At 41.3% G+C, this 18,717-nt stretch overlaps 1 protein-coding gene across 3 annotated transcripts; it reads left to right on the top strand.

Moving 5' to 3' along the window:
* The first annotated feature begins 94 nt into the window (after positions 1-94).
* On the top strand, positions 95-17,338 carry Hecw (Hecw ubiquitin protein ligase). 3 transcript variants are annotated; one of them, XM_020952859.2, is made up of 5 exons: positions 95-862; positions 931-3,542; positions 3,614-3,780; positions 14,663-14,851; positions 14,909-17,338. In XM_020952859.2, the coding sequence occupies exons 1-5, from the start codon at positions 490-492 to the stop codon at positions 15,984-15,986; spliced, it is 4,419 nt and encodes a 1,472-aa protein (XP_020808518.2). In that variant the 5' UTR covers positions 95-489; the 3' UTR covers positions 15,987-17,338. The 3 variants fall into 3 exon arrangements, with proteins under 3 accessions (XP_020808518.2, XP_086682088.1, XP_086682084.1); XM_086825962.1 differs by lacking the exons at positions 95-862; positions 931-3,542; positions 3,614-3,780 and adding an exon at positions 9,955-10,470; XM_086825958.1 differs by lacking the exons at positions 95-862; positions 931-3,542; positions 3,614-3,780 and adding an exon at positions 11,839-11,999.
* Positions 17,339-18,717: the final 1,379 nt, after the last annotated feature.

The raw sequence follows: 18,717 nt of genomic DNA, 5'->3' as shown, positions 1-18,717 counted from the left end.
CAAACATAGACTCAATTAATAAGATTCAATACATCGACTCCCACATTATTTAATGACAATTAGCAAATATCTACTACGGAATAAGACATATTGAGCAGAAGGCGACAACCCTGGCGTGACCAGTGTGACCGTTTTGCAGCGAGCCAAGCGTTAGCGGATTTTTCAGCTATGCTTATTCAGTCACACTAAACTCGCTAAGCTGCCCAGAAATATTTTAATTATCATCATAGTTAAATTAATAGTTTTAATAAACTAAAGCAAGTGCCTCTATGCATAGTGAACAGTGAACGTAATACGCGGGGGCAGACACCGGGCCCATGGCAGGTGGCGTCAAAATGCTCAGCGCGAAACGCTGGAGACGCCATTACGCGAAAGTAGAGCAACTGTAACTGTAGCTGTAACTGTAACCCTTGGCAGGGAGCGCGGGGCCGGGGGACAGTGGCGGAGAAGCGTGAAGCTCATCTTGATTCGCTCGGGGATTTCGTGCAGATGGAGCCGCCAGCCGCGCCAGTGGCCTTGACGCCTCTTGCAGCGTCATCGTCATGTCGCCTGTCGGACAGAGCAGGACCAGCATCGGATTCCATTGCCCTTACTTTGGGAGCTGAAGAAGAGGAAGATGAAGAGGAGGAGGAAGAAGAAGAAGATGACGACGAGGAAGACGCGAAGGAAGCCTTCTACGAGGCGCGCAATGGCAACGAAAGCGACGAACTGGAGCAGGCATTCCAGAGTGCCTTAACTCTGGCCAATGATGTCCAGGTGAGTGTTAGCGAGGTGGAGGAGCAGCAGCCACTAGAAATGCATCAGGAGGCGGAAGTGCAGGAACAGCCGGGAACAAGCACCTTCACCCAACCAAGTGATCAATGTAAGTAGATGCGTGAGGTAATTGTTGAGAATCTTTTGGCTTACATATGGTCTTTGGTTTACTTGCAGCTTCCAAAGATGAAAAACCCCTTGAATCCCAGAAGGAGACCAAGGAACCCAAGGAGCCTCGTCACCAGACCCTGCTCTCAACAAAGTCATGTGAGACGCCGGCCAACAGCTCCACGCTTTCGCCCACCAACTCATACAATGGCAGCATTGGGAGTGATGGTGGCAGCAGCGTAGGTGGTGGTGCCCGTCGCAAGTCCTGGACCCTGTCCCCCCAGAGTGGCGGCTCCACGCCACTTAGTGGAGCCAGAAAGAAGACAAAAGCGACGGCTGCAGTGGCAGGAGCGGCGGGAGCAGTGCCTTCAACGCTGTCCAACGCCAACGGTGACGGCTTCAATCTTTGGGTAGCCCGCGAATGCTTCGAGACAGTGCCCGCTGAGATGGTGGACACACTTAGCATGGCCGAAGTGGACGAAGAAGCGGAGGCAGAGGAGGAGGATGAAGATGAGGAGGCGGCAGCCGTGGAAAGTCTATTGGGAGCCGCTGCTGCCCTCCAGGCCAGTGCCCATGTACAGCGACGCCAGCAACAGCAGCAACAACATTCCCAGCACCATCATCATCATCTCCGTCAGCCGTCGCCGCCTCATCATCGTCCACTGGAACGCTCCTGGCCGCCGCGTGCTCTTGGCCGTGATCTAAAGCTGCAGGGCGACGTCTTTCAATTCGACATCCTAGACACGGACGAGCGACTGGCCCAGTGCGAGGAGATGGCCCAGGGAAGCGGCAGTACCAACAGCTCTCCATTGGCCACGCCACCCGTTCGCTTTAAGCCGCTGCTGAAGAAGAAGATTGGCCCGGATAGCTACATTAACACGATCAGCGCGCAAAAGGTGCCAGCACACCAGAACTATGAGTTCCCCAGCTTCCCCAGCTCCTCGGGGGTTGGATCCGGTTCATCCTCGTCGCCGAACAGCCTCCAGTTCCCGTATCTGCGCCAGCACCGTCCGCTCACCCGTGCTTTGTCCAATGGCAAGGCTAGTTCATCTGAAGAGCAAGCCTCCCCGCGTCTCCTGCTCTCGCCAAAGCGCCAAAGAAGCCCTCCCTCTGGCTGTTCCACACGTAGTGCCTCACCCCTAGACCTCAGCGTGAGTCCAGAGCAGCATTCACCAACCAGGGGCCGCGGCGTGGGTGGAGCAGTTCTGGAACAGGCGGTTGCGCCTGGAACACCCACATTCCACGGCCATCGTCCGCAGCAGCGACTGCTCAAGCGTGTGGGCGGTGGAGCCGGAGCAGGTACCACAGGAGGACCTGCTGGATCGCCTTTAATATGTCCGCCCACGCCCACTCACCACGCCCGGCGACATGCCCGCCTTCAAGCCGTCACTGCCAACTCCAGCCTCTCCAGCTCTGGCGGAATCCTAGCGGATCCAAGCGGCACCAACTCTAGTCAATTGGATTATATCTACCTGCAGGATGGTGGCCAGGAAACGAGTACAGCGGAACCCTCCGACGAAGTGGTGCATATCAGTAGCACGCGCCTGCCTTCTATTCCGGAACGAAGTGCAGCCGCAGCTGCGGCGGCGGCGGCAGCAGCAGCAGCCACTGCAGGAGGAGCAGCTCTAATGGAACCCGGAGCGGGACAGATGACAGGAACCAGCACTGGTGCTGGAGCACCGGGAGAGCCACCACTACCGCCCGCTTGGGAGGCCCGCATGGATAGTCATGGGCGCATCTTTTATATTGATCACACGACGCGAACAACCTCCTGGCAGCGACCAGGTGCGGCACCCAGCGCGGGACCTGCCGGCCGTGAGCAGCACCATCGCCAGCAGCTGGACAGGCGGTACCAGAGCATCCGGCGAACCATTACGAATGAGAGCAGGGCGGCTCAGCTGTACAATCTGCCGTCTTCGGAGAATGCCATTACCACTGCCACTGGTAATGCTGCCGGAGCAGCTCCAGCTGCACCTCCTGTCGCCGCCTCGGCCATCCATCCTGCCATTCTGATGCTCTGCCGCTCCGACTTCTACTCGCTGCTGCATACCAATGAAGCGGCGCTTGCTATCTACAACAGGAATGCGGCGCTAAAGCACATGGTAATGCGGATAAGACGAGATCCCCAGTGCTTTCAACGATATCAGTACAACAAGGATCTGGTGGCGTTGGTCAATACCTTTGCCCAGCTGGGCAGGGAGCTGCCTTCCTGCTGGGAAACGAAGCTGGATCAGTCGGGCAAGCAGTTCTTCATTGACCATCAGCATCGACGGACCTCGTTTATGGATCCTCGCCTGCCGGTGGAGTGTCCCCGGGTGGTTCGCCATCGTCAGCAGCATCCGCCGCCGCAGCAGCAGCAGCAACAACAAGGCGTTGTAGGTGGCTACTATTACCCGGACCTGGTGGACGGCAATTGCCTGTCGGCTACTAGTGGTCATATCAGTGCCAGTCCAGGAGTATCCTCGTCGGTATCCGGAGTACCTCCTTTACCACCGCCCCGACCTTCGATAGCCTCGTCCTCGAGAAGTAGCCATCATGGACATGGTCACAACTGCACCACAGCAGCGGCCATTGCTTGTGCGCTTAGCCAGGGCGGAGCAGCAGCGGGCGGAACAACTGCCGGAATGCCAGGAGCCACTGCAGCCGGTTACGAAGATGTGCCCATTGCCTACAACGAAAAGGTAAGTGTTTTGAATTCAAAATCTACATATTATTATAAAAAATGTACTTATCTTTTGTATGGTATCTCCAGGTCATTGCCTTTCTGCGCCAGCCCAACATCCTGGAGATCCTGCGGGAGCGTCAGGGCCAGCACACTGTGTCCCGTTCTCTGCGCGAGAAAATCAATATACTGCGAGTGGAGGGAGTTCCTGCTCTCGAGCGCTTGGGCCATGACCTACAATTGACCATTTTGCTGAGGTAAGTACAGCTTTGACCTGGTTTTATTTAATTTTAAAATAAGGTGGAGGGATAGGTTCTTGTCTATTAACTATATTAAGATATGGTTTGGAGAATTTAAAGATTTCTCTTAAACTAAAATAAATTTAGGCAGGCTAGGGTACTATTACTCTTGAATATAGTAAGTAAAGGTACAAGTAAGAGAGTTGGACCCATGTGACGACCGTTGTTTAAACAATTTTCATAAAAAGAGCTTAAGCTTTAAAACTTTAGTTATTTTTAATAAGTAAATTATGAGGGATATTTAGACGTGTTTCACTAAATTGAAATATTGTCAATTTTACTTCACGTAAAAGCAAACTGTCATGGACAACAAGATTATATATTATAATATATAGATATTAGACCATTTTAATCTGCATAACTATGGCTATCGCGTAAACTAGGTTATTTTCAATTTATAAAATTATACAATACTAATTTAAAGTAACTTAAAATATTATTTGTCGAAAAATTCACTCTTTTTTATACCCTTACAGGGTGTTATAATTTTTAGTCAAAAGCTTGTGACGACGTGAAGGAGTCATTTCTGACCCTATAAACCATATATATTCTTGATCAGCATGAACAGGCCAATCGATCTAGCTATAAACGGCCAAATTTTATTTTTTTCAAAATTTTCAACAAAATTTAAGGGGTTACATCGTTAAAATTTAAAAAAATTACCAAAAATTTTTAAATTTCGAAATTTCAAATTGAGTATGCAGATTTATTAATCTATTAAAAACTAACACAAATCTGCTTTTCAAATTAAAATTAAGTGATTTTTGGCTTAGTTATGAGTTTTTTAAACATAGATTATTATTGAAAAATTGTAGAAATTACATATTGGATATTACAAGCTTAACAAAAAGAATAACCAAAGATGTTTCCGCTGGCGATGCATATGTTGGTTATCTACAACTAAAATGGAAATAAATGGAATACAATTAATAATTTTCCTAAATGTATAACCTTAGATACATGGATAGTAATTTGTTTTTGAATCTCAAACGATAGTCTCGCTTGCAATATCCATAGCATTTTATATAATTATTTATTTTTCTTCGTGTTTCTCTCTAAAATCAGTCGATAGCCGTGGCTAAACTAATTCTGAAGCAATAAATAGCTTTAATTTTGGTGTGGCAAAAAACAATTAATGTGGTGCCAACTACCCCTGGATGGCCCCTCTCTAGTTCATGACGCACCGGTGGCCATCAGTCGGTAGCTCCACCTGCACTTGACGAAGGTCTTCAACCAAGACTAGGCCACATCCACCTGGCCTGAAAAATTGCATTAATGCGTCATTGTCTTTGGATTAATGCACTTGAGTTCAATTCAGTTCAGTTCACTTGGGTTTTAGTTTTGGTTTTGCCTGTGTTTTGATTATGGCGGCGGTCCTGCTTGAGTGCCCCCTCTAGTGGTGTGTGCGAGTGTGGGATTAATTGGTATTAAAAGCCGCATCGAAGGCTGTTGGCTAATTTTCCAAAACGCCAAACACATCGAACACAAAAGCAAACCAAACTAAGCAACCAGCTATCCACACGGCCATCAAGGCTAGTAGTACTTGGCGTCCAATCTCCACTGTTTTATTGTCTAATTGGCCGTACGGCGTTGCGTTGTCAAAAATGCATTTATCGCGCCGAAACGACCACAAAACGTTGATTGAGGAACTGCAGCTCCATGCATTACCTAGCTGACTTGACCTTAATCTTAATCCTAATCTCTGCTACGGCGGCGGCGCCTCTCAAGATCTCGGGTTTGTTGTCAATTTCAATTCCGATTCCGATTTGAGCCATTTAATTGCATTTCAATTAAACAAATTTTTAGACGCTTCATTGGTCCTCCTCCGCCCAAAAATGAGCCGTGGGAGTTTTGCAGTTTGTTTAGCAGTCATTAACTCGGTTATATGTTACCTAAACCAGCCATTTTTATACCCTTGCAGGGTATTATAATTTCAGTCAGAAGTTTGCAACGCAGTGAAGGAGGCACCTCCGACCATATAAAGTATATATATTCTTGATCAGGATCAACAGCCGAGTCGATCTAGCCATGTCCGTCTGTCCGTCTGTCCGTTTCTACGCAAACTAGTCTCTCAGTTTTGAAGCTATCTGAATGAAACTTTGTAGTTAGCCTTCTATATACTCTCACTCGTATTTATGTCGGAACGGGCCGGATCGGACGACTATATCATACAGCTGCCATAGGAATGATCGGAAAATTTTTACAAAAAAAATTTTAACATTTTCAGTTTTCAATAGAATTGGATCAAATTTGAGATATAGCCATTTTACTATACTCTACAATTTTGTATAAAATTTTATGAAAATCGGACTACTATATCATATAGCTCCCATAGGAACGATCGAGAAATTAATAAAATTAAAAATTATAACTTTTTCAGTTTTCAACAGATTTTCATCAAATTTGAGGTGTAGCCATTTTATATTAGTCTTAAATTTTGTGTCAAATTTCATGAAAATCGGACGACTATATCATATAGGTGCCATACAAACTATTGTTTGATGTAGAAGAAAAATGGAAATCTGTGAATGAAAAGCTGCAAATATAATATGTATAGGTGAATGAAATGAAAGCAGGTATTACTTCATTGTTTTTTAACACAAATATATATAATTTATATGGTATGGATTCCTAGTCATAGAATTTCTATCTGCAAGGGTATATAAACTTCGGCGTGCCAAAGTTAGCTTCCTTTCTTGTTATTTGTGGATTTATATTTTTATACCCTCTTGCAAAGGTATAATAAATTTATTCAGAAGCTTAAAACCTGTTGAAGGAATCATTTCCGAACCCATAAATCATATATATTCTTGATCAGCATCGATATCGCCTATCTTTCTAGCTATCTCCAACGGAAAAAATTTTTTTTTACAAAATTTTAAATTTTTTTTCAAAAAAATGAAAGGGGTTACATCGTTAAAATTGTCAAAAATTGGTAAAAAATTGATTTTATTTACATTTTAAATTGAGTATGCAGATTTATTACCCTAATAAAAAGTGACATAGGAACGATTTCTGAATTGATTTTAATGCATTTTTTGCTGAGTTATGAGATTTTTAACTTTGAAAGTGACTTACAGTGAAACAGACATTGCTACTTGCTTCAAATCCCTTTAATAGGTTCCAAAAGAAGGCTCTTTTTAAATAAATAATCAAATAAATTGGCAAAGTATGCTATAAAAGCTTATTCCGTAAATGTTATTAAAGAAATTTGAGCTCCAAATCCCTTTGTAAATGCTGGCGCAGCCTTAAATGCAATGTGATAAAATATGAGAACTTATTTGTGTCTGGCTTGAGCTTGTTTATATTGAGCATAATAATTTATTATTGTTTAAGTGGCGTACCTTGGCTTGCGGGCAACTTAATTTCATCTGTTTTAATATTGCTATTAATACCACAGAAATATTTATGCTTTGATCATCCTGTAAAAAGGATACTTCAAAGTGTGTACTTACAAAAAACTTATAGCTGATTTGAACCGTTAAATTCAAAGATCAATTTAGAGAACACACAGATGTCAGTCACAACAAAAATTAATACAAAACTTAATGAAATTCCCCTGAAGTTATAGCCACGATCTCTCAGTGGCTTAGGTCAGAACGATCTGCAGTTGCTTATTAGTCACACAATACTCGTTCAGATCGATTCAGATGTGAGGTAACCCCCAACCTAGGGGACTATCAGCCCCTCCTGGGTTGTGTGAGTTTTGCGGCTCAATGAGCAATTAATAAGTGGCCGACTAAGAGTCAGTAAACAATGCGAGGCAATACGCGAATATCTATATTCACATATTTCGCCAGTTGGTTAAATGCTTCTGATCAGTTACCTGATAAATAAACACATCTAACAGATATATAAATAAATAACTGCAGGCTTAGAGGAGGGGACGGAAAATGGAAAGTATATACAAATAGCTAGGGAGAGTGTGTTTTACGGAAGATCTCTTGCCTGAAGAGCAATCAGGCACGCCCCCAAAGAGCTGCCCCAAGCAGCTGGCACTCCACTAATCTGCTGCTCCCCTGACTTCTCCGACTTCACAACTTAACCCAATTCCAAATGAAGCATAATTTATTGGCCAAACGGGGCACAAAAATATAGCACAATAGCAACTTCAATTTGGATCCCGTGTGGTTTGGTCTGGTCTGGTCTCATCCCTCGCTCCATAAGCGGGGGTGTGGCACTGTCGTCACCATTGTCATCATTACTAACGGACGCAGTCGAGCTGTCCATGAAGTTTTCAGTTGATCTTTTTTCAATAAATACGTACATCTATAGATATAAAAAGTAATTCCTAAAAATGTAGATCCTTAAAGGAAAGCTTCTCCTTTCTTGAATTCTTTAATTCACCAATATACTTACTCTGAAAAAAGGTAGTATTGCCACTGCAGTTGGTTTAACTTTAAAATATTTGCCATTAAAAATTTGACCCACAGAAGGGAATATGTTTGCTAGTTCTCTGTTTACAGTTCAATGAGTTTTTGGGCAGCTGCGCATGCGTGCAGTCTGAATGTTTCCCTCGAGCTTTGGGGACGAGCGCCAGACACACTGAGAGAATAAATCGATAATCGAGGAATTAAAATGAGAAAATTTGATACAATTTTGAAATAATTCTTATCTTAAATTGATTTTCTTTTAGATAGTACTTCATGTAGAGATTCGTATTTAATCTGAGATGATCTTTATTCCCAAAGATCAGATCATGTTTTCTCTGTGCAGGAATCAGGGAGTAGTCAGAGGGCCCCACAATGTGGAGACAGTGGCCAACGTCTCTTTGGGGTCGGCTTCCGTTTCAATGTTTATGGGCGTGTTAAATTCGAGGCGTGGTCACTCGGGGCAAGGGTATGATTGCTGCTGGAGTGGAGTGATGAGCGAACAATTATAACCATGACCAACGCCACACACTCACCCACCAAAATGCCATTGCCAGGCCATGCGAGGCGTCGTCGGTGTCGTCGTCTATCGTTTATAGTGCACTCCTCCTCGTGGGGTGACTCAATTCTGGGGGAGAAGGGGATATCGACAACCCGAGCCCGAGTTCGAGACCGAATCCGAATCCGAATCCGAGTAGAACCCGCACCCGTGCCTCAAGCCGAGTCCGAAGTAATGGCATGGCACAGTGGAGCTAGCTCTATTTTATTAAATATAATTCTTTAATCTTTGAAACTTAAAAAGGGTGAATTTTATCTTTGAATGATATATATTGATATTTTTATATGACAATTTTAGGGACACATGAAAGTTTCAAAATCTCATAACTTAGCCAAAAATGCATTGAATTCAATTCAGAAATCGTTCCTATGTTAGTTTTTAGTAGTTTAATTAATCGGCATACTCAATTTAAAATTTAAAAAAAATAAACTTTTTGTCAATTTTTGACCATTTTAATGATGTACCCTTACATTTTTTTTTTGAAAATTTTAGAAAAAAATAAATTATGGCTGGACATAGCTATTTCGATTCGTCTGTTGATGCTGATCAAGAATATATAGGGTCTAAAAATTACGATATAAATGTTACAGCTTGAAAAATATCAATACTAATTGATTCAAAATCAATACATAAACCCAACCAATATCAAAAACTTCTATATCTTGAATGGTTGAAATATTATAGCAGATAAAGATCAATATTTATCAATTAAAAATATATTTCAGCAAATAGAAATATTAAAAACTTCGATTTGTTGCAAAGATTAAATATTACAGTTGGAAAAACATGAAAATTCACCGATTTTTAAATCGTTTTTAGTACAAACAAATATGGAAAATGTAAAATTGTATTCCCCCATTCTGTTGTATAGCTTTTTGAGCCACTGTGCCTGGTCGGAAGTTCGACAAAAGAGTTCGGATCGCCGGATTCAGCTGGGTCTTCGGCATCGACGGAGCACCCGCTGCACTGCGTCGATCGGCCGCCTTGCATATAAACACAGGGCCCGAAACCGAAAACCAAGCAACAAAAAAAAAGAAAAACAATAAAGAAAAACGAAAAACAAAAAACAAATACGTAAAACCAAGCAAAACAAAACAGAAACACAGGCCAAAAACAGAACCAGCAAATAATTAAATAATTTTCTTTGCCGCCTTAAATTGAATTTCATTTCATATTTATCGGCCAAGCGGCTAGACAAGCGTTAGCATTCTGCAATCGTCGGTCAGTCGGTTAGGAGCACATAATACCAAGCACTTGAGCACTTGATAGCCACCGAAACTCTTCCCCTTTGGAAAGGAAAGTGAGAGTCGGTAGTTGGATCTTAAATATATTATATATTGTTTTTGTTTTTTTTATATATTTTTTTTTATCTGTGACTCCGCCGCCGGTTCCGTTTCATTCCGGCACCGCTGCCGCCTGCTGCCTCTAAGTTCGTTCCGTTTTCGTTCGTCGGCGGGAATAGTAGAGAGAATCTATCATCACCAGAAGCGTTTTAACAGCCAGAGAGTGTGCACACACAACGTTGTTCATATACAATTTGTAGATATATATATTTACCGTTATCCGATATACGCGAGTTGTTGAAATATCAATATTCCCGATCGATTCGATCTCCGGAGATCTTACTTAGTGATGGTTAACTATTTGCTGCTACTCAAGGCTTTGGGCAAACACCAAAATGGGCTTTCTTTCCAAGGCCGCCTACATTGTGTGGGCCGTGTAAGTAGGATCAAAAGATCCAATTAAATCAATAATGATATATATCATAAATAAATATAATACAACTTTGTGTAACTATAAAAAGCACTGCCAGAAATTACTTAGAAAAGGGTTTAGTAGTAAAAGTACCTAGCAAGGACTCATTTATTTAGGATAAGAAGTATATTTAAACTAAACATTAAATATTGATTCATAATTATCCCAAATAAAGATTACATTAAATAATGATTCATGGGAGTATCATAAATCAATATTTAATTTATAGTTTATTATGATTATAGTTTATTTATGATTATTCCCTGACGCAATATTAAATGTATAGTTTAGTTCCCTTGGTTAATTTCAATAGTATTAGTTTCTTCCTCAAAAGAACTCTTTCTTGGATCATCTAATATTTGCCAATTGTGCAGTTCCCATCAAAGAAGTGCAACTTAAGCAAAACTAGAGATCACATCCTGTTGACAAATTGCATCCGATTTATTCTTAATTTTTTTTTGTACATATTTTTTTGTTTACAATTCCTGCCCGGCATTGCACTTTTTTCCCAACAATGATGCAGCCTGACAGAGATCGGGTTCCAGCAACCCATTCGTCTCCCATTCCATTCCCACGTTGCAGGAATGCGCCGAATAGGCAGTTTCTCATCATGGGAGCAGGGAGTCTCTAGTCTCTAGGATTCCCTACTCTTCTCAAGTGCTCCTCCTTCGTCTATATTACAAATTACGTCATTATGACATATTTGAGGCATAGAGTTTAGTATTTCAAAAATTGGTCAATCCAAAGCACTCGACAAATGTGTTTGGTAACATTTTGTAATGATTTCGGATTAGATTTCGTTTGCCCCAGTGCTCATATCAAATACAACTCTAATTCTGTAATAATAGTGTATAGAAGTTGAGGAATGTAATGATTTTGGTTTAGATTTAATTAGCCCAAGAGTTTATTTTAAGTACTCATAATTCTTCAAGAGGATAGTATAGAAGTATAGAAAAATATCCATATAGAAAATAATAAATGTGTAGAGTATAGTTTTTAGTTTAGAACCTATATACCTACATATTCATAATTTATATATATCCCTCACTATTCAGTTATTCATTAAGAGAAACATACTCTTAAAGCTCACTGAGAAACCCCCCAAAAAATGCACTCACCAAAAATGGGTTAAGGCTCTCCTACCTTCCCCCAATTATTATTATCGCCACCTTTTGTTATCATTAGCTTATCGTGCAGCTCACAGCTCACAGCTCACATTGCACTTTCGCGCAGTTGGAACTGGCCAGAGGTAGACATCATTGTTCAGTTGCCTGTCTGGCCTACGGGGAATTGGTATCGATTCGGCTTCGATTTGTGATTTGTGATTTTTGATTTGGGCTTTATATATTTTTTTGTTTTTAGCCCCTCTTTGCGGGGAGTTATTTTAGTGCGCTGCTAATTGGGAATCCATTTGGGATTTACAATCCCAACCCAACCCATCATCAAATGGGTATCTTTTCCAAGTTCGTCTACACCTTCACCATGTGGGAGAAGTACGTGAGTTTGCGGCTGATTCTAAAGTGTGTTTTCTGCGTTTTGAGACCAGCATAAATGTTTTCCCTTTTCATATATGTATAATAAAATTATAAACTATTTAACATAGTTGATAAGCTTTTGCGGCACTTTCAAATATGTTTTCTGTTTGCTGTGGGCTCTGGCAGCACTCTATATTTCTTTTACTTGATATTATTAGTGCAATTCATATTTTTTAGATAGCTAGCACATGTTTCTCCCAACTCTTATTAATATTATTTCTTATAATAACCCGAAGCTATCTTTTATCACACCCAAGTGACCCCATAATATTTCCGCAGAGAGTCAGTGAACCGCTCACGATTGCATCAGGCATTCATATAAAGATATAGAAATGTGTATATATATATATTCCTACTTACCATTGCCTATCGCGCATTAATCCCGCACAATGGCCATCGGTGGTTGTTCTTTGTGCTCTTTCAAGGGATGTGACTGTGAATGATGAGCTTTAGCACTCCATTTTGCACTAGAGGATCACTTTTCGTGCCCACTTGTATTATTTGTTAAAATTAACGCTAATTGCAGCTTCCTGTTGTTGTGTTCCATCTGGCACCAATAATTTGTTTGTAAGAATTTCAATTCAATTTGGAAAGTAATTCGACACACGGCACACACACATGGTTTAGCGGTGGCGTACACCCATTAATTGATCCGTTTCCATTTCCATCTCCCACAAACAGAATTGCCAAAAAATGTATGTATTGTTAATGAGGGAATTAGTCACTTCCGATCGGGGCGTTAATTGCAGGCAAAACTGTTGTCACTATTTGGTCCAATCCCCTCGCTCCCCAACCCCAAACCCAACCCGAAACGCGGTTGACCGCCATAATTTGCGTTATTAATTGGCCAATTTTCAATTTTCAAGTTGAAGGTTGAAGCTGCCGCCAGAAGCAAAAGCAAAAGGCTTGAACAAAAAGCAATTTAAATTATGAATTAACTAGCTAGAATCGAACAAGTTAATATAACAATCATAATAATAATAATCGATAAGTTAAAGTCTGGCAAGAAAAGTCGGTACGATTCTAACTAAGCTTTAGCCTCGAAGGTCAAGCTGGTTGTTCGATTGCATTGATTTGGAAACTTGGCGGTTCTTCCGCCTTTGGCAGTGGGAAATCTTTTTGGGCAGACTGAATGGTTAGAAAAGAATAAATTCCCTTGAGCTGCTCACTGCTCGCAGCTCTTCAAATAATTCAAGATTGCATTCAAGATGACAAATCATTGGCCCCGCGACCTTTTGCGGTTGGTCATCATCATCTCTGGTCTGATTTCATCTCTGATGAATTCCATGCCTTTGAAGATGTGCCCCAAGATTTGGCTCTATGTAGAATAAATAGAATATATACTGATGTAGCAGTCGTACAATTATGCTAATATGTTGGAGAGTCTTTTAGGAAACTAAATAGTTCGTAACTATAACATATCGATGTCCGTGAATGGGACCATACGAATAGAGTATTTTCTTAGCAATTGGGCACTATTTTGCAAATCCTTTACTCCTATTTCTATAAATATTCCTCTTGCTCTCAGCATTGACAGTTTAAAGCTAGAACTGAAACTGATTTATGAAAGCTGAAAGCTGATTTTAACAGCGATTTTTATTTAAATATTAAATATAACGGCAAACCCCAATTAGTTATACCCATCTAATGTTGATCTTTTCCATTAAATAAATTAAAATTACTTCAATATGAGTTAGTCCCTCAGTATAGTTAAGAAAATGTAGCTTTATTCTCCTGGATTTTATAAAATTATTTAAAAGAACTTTTTAAAAAAATACTATATACTATACAAAACTGTTATTTTCATACCCTTTCCAGGGGTGTTATAATTTCAGTCAGAAGCTCGAAAGGCAGTGAAGGAATCATTTCCGACCCTATAAATCATATATATTCTTGATCAGCGTTAACAGGCGAATCTTTCTAACCATTATTTCACAGGAAAAAAAAATTACAATTTTTTTCAAAATTTTATAAGGGGTTACATCGTTAAAACTGTCAAAAATTGGCAAAAAAAATTATTATTTTTTTATTTCGAAATTGAGTATGCAGATTTATTAACCTAATAAAAACTAGCATAGAACAGCTTTCCGAATTGAAATTAATGCATTTTTGACTTAGTTATGATCGATCTAAGTTCGATTAATGATCCAATTTCAAACTGCAAAGGTATACAAAGTTCTGCGCTTCCGAATTTAGTTTCCTTACTACTTTCTGTTAATTTTCCTTGAAGAAATTGTATTTTTTTGTATAATTTAATTATTAATTTATCAAACCTTACTATATTTTCAATATGCATCCATGTAAGTCCTCCCCTGCTTCCTCACAATTCCTAGAACCAAAGTGCAAATGCGCACTTATCTCCTTTTGATGGCGGTATCAGCTGCCCACGTTTTGCTCGTTCGGTTTGGCTGGCATCCATCCTGCCTGGCCAATAGCCATCATCATTATATTCCGCCGTTTGGGGCTAATCAATTGTCGGCTTAGCGACGCTTACAATGGGATAGCATATGAGCGGAGCAATCAATTTCCCTGCCTTCGCGTGCGAATGACGCCAGCGGAGAATTTATGAGCTCCATGGTTAACTAGTATCTAATCTCTTTCCTGTTCTATCTCTCCCGCAGCCTGTTCGAGCAGGAGATCATGAGCTATGTTCCTATTGAAGAGCGCAGTCCACAGGGCTCGCCGGTTCTTAGTTCCCGGATGCCACAGCGGGCCCCACCGCCATTCCGTCGTGATTTTGAGGCCAAGCTGCGCAGTTTCTACCGCAAACTGGAGTCCAAGGGGTACGGTCAGGGACCCCACAAGCTCAAGTAAGTTTCTGAATTCGTTAAATTCTTCAAGATTGATCCTAATAGCTCCATTTACAGGTTGCACATCCGGCGCAGCCATTTGCTGGAGGACGCCTTCCGTCGTATAATGTCTGCCAATAAGAAGGATTTGCAACGCGGTCGCCTCGCCGTCCTTTGGGACACGGAGGAGGGGCTAGACTATGGCGGACCCTCCCGCGAGTTCTTCTTCCTGCTCTCCCGCGAGCTGTTCAATCCGTATTACGGACTCTTCGAGTACTCCGCCAACGATACGTACACGGTGCAAGTGTCACCGCTGTCGGCATTTGTTGACAACTGCCACGACTGGTTCCGCTTCAGCGGACGAGTACTGGGCTTGGCCCTGGTCCATCAATACCTCCTCGATGCCTTTTTCACGCGACCCTTCTATAAGGCCCTACTACGTCTTCCCGTAGCGCTGAGCGATTTGGAGTCACTGGACAACGAGTTCCATCAGTCTCTGCAATGGATACGCGACAATGACATCGGCACTGGCGTCGATCTGGGCCTCACCTTCTGCGTCACCGAGGAGCTCCTGGGACGCGTTGTGGAGCGAGAATTGAAGCCGGGCGGCAAGAATATGATCGTGAACGAGAAGAACAAAAAGGAGTACTTGGAGCGCATGATCAAGTGGCGGCTGGAGCGTGGCGTCCAGGAGCAAACGGAATCGCTGGTCCGCGGCTTTTACGAGGTGGTCGATTCCCGCCTGGTCTCCGTCTTCGATGCCCGCGAACTGGAGCTGGTGATCGCTGGCACCGCTGAGATAGATACCAACGACTGGCGCCTCAATACGGAGTATCGTTCGGGCTACCATGACAATCACCAGGTGATTATCTGGTTCTGGCAAGTGATCGAGCAACGATTCAGCAACGAACAACGCCTCCGCCTGCTGCAGTTCGTCACGGGCACATCCAGCATTCCCTACGAGGGCTTCTCGGCGCTGCGCGGATCAACCGGACCGCGTCGCTTCTGCATCGAAAAGTGGGGCAAACCCAATGCCCTTCCTCGTGCCCATACATGCTTCAATCGTCTGGATTTGCCGCCGTATCCCACGCCGGAGTTGCTCTTCGAGAAGCTGCTGCTGGCCGTCGAGGAGACAAATACATTTGGCATCGAGTAGAGAGGACACACACACACACACACGTGATATTTGCTTGCACCTCAGCAGCCTCATCCAGAAAACGCTTTATTTCGATTCGTTTTTGTAGTCGAGATAGTCGAGAAATTCCGGAAAATACCTATTAAGGTAGTTAATTATGTTAAGCATACAACGCTACTTAGTTTGTAGACACTTTTGCCTTCGCCTTCGTTTGCCGTTCACTTCGAATGGAAGTTATACCTCAACAAGAGCAAACCAGTCATTAGTCCCTAAGATCTATATAAACTTGAAGGAGTCAGTAACTCCTGCTCCCACTTAGAGTCTAAGAATCCTTAGCTTGACTCCTCTGCAGGCTCAGCTCAACTCCCCAAAGAAAGGAACAGGATACATTAAGTTCCAGATAGGGCTAGAGAGGAAGAGATTCTATCGCCAATACTTAAATAGCTTGTAATATTGTTGTCTTTTAGCCTTAACTCGAATTCCAAACTCCAAAATTGAACATTCCCCCTTAGATATGTATGTATGTATGCATTTCATCTAGAAGCGTATTGTGAATGTCAGTTATTATAGCATATATATTAATATGTATACATTCCTTTGGAGTCTCTCCTTGCCACCCAAAACGTAAATTGTTTTTAAATTTACAAACAAGCCCTTAAAAATATGTATATGTGCCATGAATACAGGTTACGACCAAAGGCAATCAAAACAATAAGAAGTCTAACGCCATACAAATTATTTGGAAAGAATTAATTAATTCTCTAGTTTACAAATCCCAATTAATTTTCCCTTTTAAATTTCTAAATGTATGCGCGTTTCTCATATTATTTATTTTATTGTCTTTGGTACGAGCTCAATGGGATCTATATACTATATTTATAATATACAAAGAATTGGCTGCTGTTTTTTGCCTACAATTACTAACAAATTGGTCCAATAATGCGTTGCTTTAGCTTTACATACAAGTAACGACAACAACATGGATGGCATACAAAAAAAAAAAAAAATTTAAAAGACAAACAAAAATATAGCTAATCAATTGAATTAATTAAATTTTTTATGATTTAGTATCGAATCGAAAGAAATAACGAAAAAGATTTGGTGATTTATTAAATAAGTTAATACGAAAGGCAGGCAGAGACAGAGGCATAGACAACAGCACCGTTGGAGAGAGACAGAGCGATAGACATGCCAGAGACGGAGATGGATGCCGAGAAAGAGAGAGAAGAAACGCTTTTTGAACTACTTATGTATGTATTGATAAGCTGAAGATTGTTTTTAAATAAATTATTAATAAATGTGCGTGTGTATTTATGAACAAATTAACTATAATTAAAAAACAAAATAATAAATGTGAGCCTTTTACTTCAAAAGCTTCTGTGTCGGTTATTTTAATTTAAATTTTTGTTGGGATAAATCGATCCGGCTTTTAATGCTGATCAAGAATATATATAGTTTATAGGGTCGGAAACGACTCCTTCACTGTGTTTTATGCAAAACTAATAAAAATTTCAAAATTAAAATTTTTTTTTTTTATTTAAATCGATCCGGCTTTTTATGCTGATCAAGAATATATATAGTTTATAGGGTCGGAAACGACTCCTTCACTGTGTTTTATGCAAAAACATAATTCTGTCGCTGTCTGAATTTTCGAGCAATGCGGCCGCTGGTCCCTTCTGAAATACCAGGCGAACAGAAGGCAGTAGATCGACGATTTGTGGATTGTACAATCCACTTACGATCCACATACGTCCCACATAGGATCCACTCACGATCCACACAGGATCCACATACGTTCCACTTACGATCCACATACGTTCCACTTATGATCCACATAGGTTCCACTTGGGATCCACATATGATCCACATACGATCCATCCACATGCATTCCACTCATCGTCGGTCTACTGCTTTCTGTTCGCCTGGTATTTCAGAAGGGAACACCGGCCAATTTAATTGAAAATTTCGTGAAATCGGTTTCATAAATTTTCGTTTTTTACAAAGTTTTTTTTTGTATGCATTTCTAAATTGACTTTTGACAATATGGACATGCATTATAACGAACCAAGAGCTTCCCAGGATATATATATGTTTATACCTGAATTAAACAAACTATTTCTCGTTTTCTATATATTTTATCCACAATTTTCACTTTTGGTTTTTGGATCTGCAAAATGCAATTTGCGTTTACATCAATTTTTATATCGATCTCTTCGCGAAATGATAACATACCATATGTAATATGCTCTTAAATATTACGCGATCATTTCTCTAAGCTAAGATTTCCTTGTTTTGTGTGTGAGTGTGTTATGTTATGTTTATGTTTATGTTTTTATGGATGTAGATCATGGACATGGACATGGACTGATCCTTGTGTATGTACAATGTCTGGGCTGGACTTAAAGATGGGCCACCTGGATGTGTATCCTAGCCAAGTGCGTCATATGCTATATGGAACGTGGAACGTAACTAATGGCTGGGAATAGAGCTGCGTGGCTTTATAGATGAGATAGCGAATAGATCTACGTCAAGATTGGTTAAGGGTGGGCTGGATGACCGACCGATCGATCGTGTGTGTACGTGTGACGTTGTGCGCAGCAAAAGCTTTCTGAAAGCAAGTGCTGTGTGTGTTAATTAGGTTTCTTTACATTTTGTTTGTCCCATTTTGTGATCAAAGAGACTTGTGGTAGTAAATCTAGCTAAATTTTTTATTACATTACACTTGAAGAAATTTGGCTAATTCTCATACATA

The sequence above is a fragment of the Drosophila serrata genome, unplaced genomic scaffold (assembly GCF_035046125.1).
Source record: "Drosophila serrata isolate PLE 108 unplaced genomic scaffold, ASM3504612v1 contig_8, whole genome shotgun sequence".
Taxonomy (NCBI): Eukaryota; Metazoa; Arthropoda; class Insecta; order Diptera; family Drosophilidae; genus Drosophila; species Drosophila serrata.
Note: the sequence above shows the minus strand (reverse complement) of the source record. Positions and strands in the feature narration are given on the sequence as shown.